This window comes from Sinocyclocheilus anshuiensis, unplaced genomic scaffold (assembly GCF_001515605.1).
Source record: "Sinocyclocheilus anshuiensis isolate Anshui unplaced genomic scaffold, SAMN03320099.WGS_v1.1 scaffold1677, whole genome shotgun sequence".
In the NCBI taxonomy this organism is placed as follows: Eukaryota; Metazoa; Chordata; class Actinopteri; order Cypriniformes; family Cyprinidae; genus Sinocyclocheilus; species Sinocyclocheilus anshuiensis.
Genome location: NW_015538006.1, coordinates 84,282 through 91,243, shown reverse-complemented (window position 1 = coordinate 91,243; position 6,962 = coordinate 84,282). Strand labels below are relative to the sequence as shown.

At 38.6% G+C, this 6,962-nt stretch overlaps 1 protein-coding gene across 1 annotated transcript in view; it reads right to left on the bottom strand.

The window, feature by feature from the left end:
* fbxo3 (F-box protein 3) overlaps positions 1-5,589 on the bottom strand; it is a 13,820-nt gene extending 8,231 nt beyond the window's left edge. The window contains exons 1-8 of the mRNA XM_016472047.1: positions 5,420-5,589; positions 4,307-4,396; positions 4,007-4,170; positions 3,785-3,899; positions 2,910-3,114; positions 1,912-1,957; positions 1,732-1,816; positions 772-894 (exon numbers count right to left, since the gene is read on the bottom strand). Coding sequence (XP_016327533.1) covers positions 772-894; positions 1,732-1,816; positions 1,912-1,957; positions 2,910-3,114; positions 3,785-3,899; positions 4,007-4,170; positions 4,307-4,396; positions 5,420-5,511 — 920 coding nt within the window. The 5' untranslated portion in view covers positions 5,512-5,589. The remainder of the gene's footprint in view (positions 1-771; positions 895-1,731; positions 1,817-1,911; positions 1,958-2,909; positions 3,115-3,784; positions 3,900-4,006; positions 4,171-4,306; positions 4,397-5,419) is intronic.
* Between the last annotated feature and the right edge of the window lie 1,373 nt (positions 5,590-6,962).

Sequence of the window (6,962 nt, the reverse complement as noted above, 5' to 3'; positions counted from 1 at the left end):
TGCCAGATTTTGTATATTAAAAAAAAAAAAAAAAAATCAAACAGTTTTTTCGTACATTCCATTCATTCCTATGGGGGTCAAAATGACCCGCGAGGGACACTTTTGTTACTTTTATTTATAACACCCACATAAACTCCTCGAATCCACTCAATTTTTTTTGTGTATTCCCGGTGCAAGTGTGACAAAAGTAAAGAAGCCTTGAACAGTAACGATCAACACACAATTTTTTTTAATTCTTTAAAAATCAGTTTCGACTCAAAATGACCCGAGGGACGCACAAAGGTTAAGCTACCTCTAAGCTGCATTAAACAGTCAGTTTAATGGAAAAATGGATGTTGTTGATGTGGATTTCATTTGATTGGTAACATTATCTCATTATTCTAATTGAATTTATTGGTTAAATGTAACGGTTCAATAAAAAACATGATGCATACATTTAAGAAGACCAGAAATGCCCTTATAAAAGGTAAAAATTGCTTTGAAATCAGATTAAGGGGACAAATATTGCCTCAGTGGAAAACTTAATTCTGTCATGGCTGTGATCATTTTAGACAAAATCTCAGAAAAACGCACGCTACACGCCAAAAGAAAAACAACAAAAAAAACAAAAGGCAAAATGTTCTTCACTTTATCAAAGTCAAAAATATCACAGTGTATCTTTCATCACCATCGGCAAAGGCTATTATCAGGCCTGGGCAAGCATTCATGCATAGCTCAGCTCTTAAATATTCAGATAACAAAGCCAAATTAATGTGTGGATTTATGTACTACCTGATTCTATAGGTGAAGAAAAAGTGTGGTGGATGGACTGAACTGAGTTCTGGCAGGAAGGAGGTAGAAACTGATACTGTGATGTCACCAGTGGTTGCCACACAGCACTTGTCATGAACATACCTGAACAAACATAAAGGGGATAAAATGTAGTGGGGCACTTATAATATGCTTTTGTAGTTTTAAATGCTGACATTAGTTACTAAAGCCTTGTTCAGACTGTCAGTCCAAATCAGATTTTTTGCATATCTGATTGTAATCTGATTTAAATGTTTGACTGTCCACACTGTGTATCGCATATATTCAGACACGCTTTGTGTCCCCATGGCGCTTTTTCGTTTTACTATCTGTATTGGTTTTTATGGCAATGACATTGCATTTGGTATGCATACGCTAAAAACAACCATAACAGCAATACAGTTTGCAAAACAGATGTTGTCTTACATTGTGACAACATATTGTAGTTGCGCTGGATCATATGCATCTTATGAGACAGCGGCAGAAACGTAGGAAGCTGGAATGTGCAGATTCATTCCATGCTGCCGTCTCTGCCGATCTCAAAACACAAAGAGGTGGGTAGACCAGCAGTACATTGTCATTTTCCACTTGACTTGCACTTCGCAACAACACAGCCTTGTTTCTGCAAAGAAATTAAGCATGTTTTCTACAAACAGCGTATGACGTATTTACGTTATACGTGGTGTGAGAAAGTGACAAGCAAAAAAGCTACGCTAAATCTGATCTGAGTGGTCAGACAGAAACGGATTTCCAGAAAAGCGATTTGAATAGGATTTCAAATCACATATGGAGTGAGCTTGAAACGGATTTGTAGAAATTGTATTTCACATGATTTTTTTTGTCTTTCAGACTTGCTAAATATGATCGGAGTCCAATCGGATATGTACAAAAATCGGATTTGGACTGACAGTCTTAAATGTAAGCTAACGAAAGATGGACCACCTGAAGATCTGGTCCCGAATGATGGGGTATTTTCCTGTTACAACATTGTCAACATAGGAAGTAAACCACTCAGTAAAATTAGGACCTGATAAAAAGAAAAGAGGAGAGAGAGGAGTTCATATAATCTGAGACGGTTTATAAAACTGCAATGCAGTAATGAAAGCTTTTGCACTTTGTTACCCGTAATGAACATGTCAATCGCAGAGGGATCTTGTGCCAGTTGATCCTGTAAGAAAAAAAAAGTCATAAATGAGAGCTAGCAAGAAGGGCTGTAATACACAAGACAAGCGCACCTCCTACTGGTCAACGAGCAACAACGCAAGAAAAATACCCCTCTTTCATCTTGTGCTGAAGCCTCATGCACAAGCAGAGTGGTACTTGATGTGGTGAACTGAGTCACCACCTGTCAGCTACAATGCAGTTGGGAGGCCTTTTAAAGGAGTAATTCAGCCAAAAAATGAAAATATGCTGAAATTTACTCTTACCTCCAGGCCATCCAAGTAGATGAATTTGTTTCCTCATCAGAACAGATTTGAGGAATTTATCATTACTCTTTAGCGTCACTTCTTCACCAAAGGAACCTCTGCAGTGAATGGGTGCCATCAGAATGATATAATAATCACAGAACTGTTTTAGACTGTTTTCGCTTTTAAGTGGTGCTTGATCTGTACTTATTTCTCTCCTGATTCAGACAAGGTAACTTTTTTGCTGGAGAACCCAATACTACAAATAGGACTCATACTTTACTGAAGCAATGGTTTAAAGTAAAAACGTCTAAATTATGGTTTTATAACAAACATGCAGATTTTTCAATTCACATGAAATTAATAGATGGATCTCTGTCATTATTGTCATGTTTTTTAATCAGATGTTATTTATTCTGACAGCACCCATTAACTGCAGAGCACTTACTGAAGAACAAGTGATGTAATGTTAAATTCCTCCGAATCTGTTCTGATGAGGAAACAAACTCATCTACATCATAGATGACCTGAGGGTGAGTAAATGTTATGCAAATTTTTCATTTCTGGGTAAACTATTCCTGTAACATTACCATTTAGTCTCCAGCAACTATATGGTTTGTATCAGAGTTTCACTTTTCATAACTGTTCGCAAGCCCTACATAAATGCATGTTTATGCATGGTAGATTGTTGTGGTCTGAGGGTGGTGATCTAACCGGGCATTGATAGAAGATCTCACTGCGTGTTCGTCCCTCTGTGCTCTCCAAGGCCATGTACTGGCTGAGGCCGGTGTGGAAGCAAAATGTGAGTGGAAGACACTGCCGCATTCCCTTCCTCTGCTGAAATCCCCCCGCTGCGGTCTCAATATCCAACAGGTCCTCAGAGCGATAGTGATTGGACAAAGCCATGCTGCCCATCAGCCTGTGGAGGGGAGGTAGTGCAAAGATCAGTTATGATAATGTTAAAGGTTTATTGACATTTTAACTCCATGCCAGCTTCCTTGGTTATTTTCAAGGTGAGAAATAAGTTTAAATACTTTAAGAGTGCAATTTAAAAACCTTAATGAGGTTTTTAAAGTATACTTTAGATAAAAAGTCAGATTAAGGATTGGCTCTGTTAAGAATTTCTTAAAAGGTGTTTGCTAGTTTCCTGAGAGTACTACCAACACAATTGCATCAAATATATTTAAGAGATATTGGACTCTGGTGTGAGAAGCATATCAGTGGATCTTCACTTGAACCAACTTGTGTGATTCTGGAGTGTCCTATTGAATATTGTGTATATATGATCTGATCGCAGTGATTATTGATAATTTCATACAGTTAGTTGTTCATACACTGATCCCATTCATTTTGCCATTTGTTGATAACATAAGATAATATGGCAGTTTTTAAGATCAGAGGCCGATGACGGTAAATTAAGTTTGTCCGCTTGCTTGTGTACAATCAATGTTATTCAAATCAGTTATGATCATTTAAATAATTACTTAAATTTTCTAATCATGTTTTAATGATTGACAAGTAAATTACGAGCAAAAAAAATTTTTAAAAGGATTTTGAAATGATCAACATCATATTCTCAGAAGTCTTACCCAGGGACCACCAGTTTCTGTCCATTGTGTATCCTATAGGAACAACGGTAGTCATTAGGGAGTTTGCAACCAATCTGGGCCTCAATGGTGTCTAGCTCTTCCTCCCTCACTCCCTCTTCAAGGAAAAGGAAACAAATTATTCAGTGGACAGCACTCATATTATGAAAAAAAACACCCACAGGTTTTCAAAATATGGTTGGATGAGTAACACTGTGGACAGACCTTTAAGTGAAGCTATCATTCGGGGACATTTCTGATTCAGGTAGTTCTTCAGGTCATCCCAGGCTTTCTTGAGAGTTTTATAATAGTCAATGTAACGGCCCAGATCAGCATAATATTCCCGAAACAGCTCCTTCCATGCCAGGCCTCTATGGGTTTTGTCTGCCCTGTTAAAAAAAAATAAAAATCATGTCATCAACACTGTATTTTGATTACAACAAATTTAAAATGCAACAAAAAGACAGAAAAATGCATATGCCATAAATGAATCAAAAGTTCTGAGGGCATGAGGAGTGAGCTTACTCTGTAAGGAGCCAGTGCTTCTGACAAAGACTCTTCCATAGGGGGTTATGGCCTGTCAGCTCATTGAGTCGACGACTTACAAAACTGCAGCTGAGAAAAGAACAAGCCAGATCAACAAAAACACTTTCAACTACTTGAACTACTTGAGATTCTGGAAACATAGGCTATTCAGGCGATGCTTCATATGTTAAAACATAAATATCTGATCATGGCCTTGATCAACCTTCAAGTGGATTTTTGTATAATGTGGTACAAAATGTAATTGTGATGGACTTACTATTCTCAAACTATTAAGTAAAAATCTTAAAGTTAAAGGGATAGTTTACCCAAAAATTAAACATCTGTCATTATTAAAGGTTCCCACTATACTTTAAATTAACTGAAAAAAAAAAAAAAGTTATTTAGGTTTTCAAGGGGGAAAATATTGTTCAAAGTTAACGTTAGATTTTACCTTAATAAATGTACTATAGGTAGGAGACCTTGAGTGCAACGGAAGTCACTTTGGATAAAAGTATCAACCAAATACATAAATGTAAACGTAATAATGTATCCTTTAAAATTATGACAAGATGTAAAGTCTTTAAGGTAACTTAGCTGCTTTAAACAGCGAGGGAAAACTTATGGAAAACTTAGCAACACTGGCTATGTCACACAAATTTCCAGCTGACCAGCGTCACGTGATCATCACTGCCCATTTCCGAGACCAAAGTATTTATTATCAAAGCATAACTCAATTTATGATCCCCAAAGCGCAAACAGTTGCCTTCACCGTGCGGCTGCAGCAGAAATAAAGCTTTTGTGATGCCGCTTATCGCACAACACTGTCAACTTACATGAAGTCATGCACTTCTATCTTCAAACATAAGATGCACGAGATGATCAAGTATAACAGCTAACACAGATGCGTGTCTTTTCAAAGCGACTGAAAATGAACATTATCGCAGTATTATCGTATTTGTCTATCAACAGTACCTGCCTGAGTAACATCATAAGCTATGCTGTTAGCATTGCCAGCTAACTGCAGCGAATATTATTTTTCAAGCTCATTCAAGAAACAGACAAGCGTGCTTATTATTGCACAGACTGACAGAATGGCTCAAGTTGAATGTCTACCTTATCAGATCTCGGAAGTCCAGAAATGACAGCACCAGCAGTAAGGGATCAGACGGTAAGTTATCCAAGCTGAGCGCTATGGACGTTGCCATCTTTGTAGCGAATGCAGAACCGAAGCCCCGCCCCTGCACTGCGATGACAAGAGGGCGTGATCGCACGCTGCTCTGTTATCAAATATTGCGCACATGTCGCCACACTAACGATTAACCAAGGGAAAACGTACGATGTGAGCAGTATGGTATTTAAAGATTTGGTTTTCGATTTCACTTAACGATCCTGGCTCCTTCCTTTTTTTTGTTGTTGTGTATATATATATATATAGTTTTGTTAGGAAGGGAACGGACATTCGCGAGATGAATGCTTGGGAGCGCAGTCCGAAAGCCGCGCGCGCGGAGCTTCACCAGGGCGCCGGCGCGTTTCCCTCTTCTGCGGGGAGAAGCTGTACCTCCGACTAGAATGTCCAACAAAACGTCCGAATAATCAAAAACCGGAAAAATATTGTCTGGGATGTGCTGCTTAATGTTAAGGAGTTCGTCTCTGGTAAAACTTATAGAAGAAGAATGACAAAACACAGAACAAACAAACAAAAACAATAGAAGAATCGCGGAGCTCAGCGTCCTGGCTGCCATTTGCGGCGCCATCTTGATCTTGATCCAGATATAGGCCTAAATCACAGAATACAATAAAAACTAATAATCTGTAGCCTATATTTAATTGTTGTATGAAAAACTGTCATCAATTTAATTTAGAGCCAAGCATAATGAAAGTAATAAACTGCAGAATATTCCTTAACAGCTCCGACTAATTCATAAGTAATTCACTAAAAGGAACCGGCTCATGGGAATCGGACTACACTGCTCGACGCTGTATTTTCAGTAGTTATGTTGCTAATGTGTGAAACCAGGGCCGTGCACAGACATTTTGAGGGGCAGTGGCCCAAAACCAAAAAGGGGCACTAGGCGGGCGGGTGCTTGTTAATACAAATATCCAGTTGTTACAAATATACAATTAAAAGAGAAGACAGCACACTCTGTAATAATTGACTTTATTGTATATGTTTTGATAAGAGTGGGCTCTCCCTCACTCTCTGAGCCTGCTTCTGCCTCATCTTCAATGGAAGAAGGGGAGAGTGGGGTAAGTTGAGCCAGTGGGTAGTTTACCCGCCCCCTGTATCTTGGCAACTGTACACTTTTACTGTCATGTGAACATGTATTTTGGAACCACCAATCATTTATGGCAGACTGTGAAAAGGAGAAACACGAGAGGAGTGGAAGGCACCCATTTACTTTAAAGGGGTCATATGATGCGATTTAAATTTTTCCTTTCTCTTTGGAGTGTTACAAGCTCTTGGTGCATAAAGAAGATCTGTAAAGTTGCAAAGACTAAAGTCTCAAATCCAAAGAGATATTCTTTATAAAAGTTACGAGTCAGTCACACCTATCTAAAACGGCTCGTTCTAACACGCCCCCACATGTCTACGTCACGATGTGGGAAGATTTGCATAACGCCGCCCAAATGTTCACGCAAAGAAAGAAGGCATAAC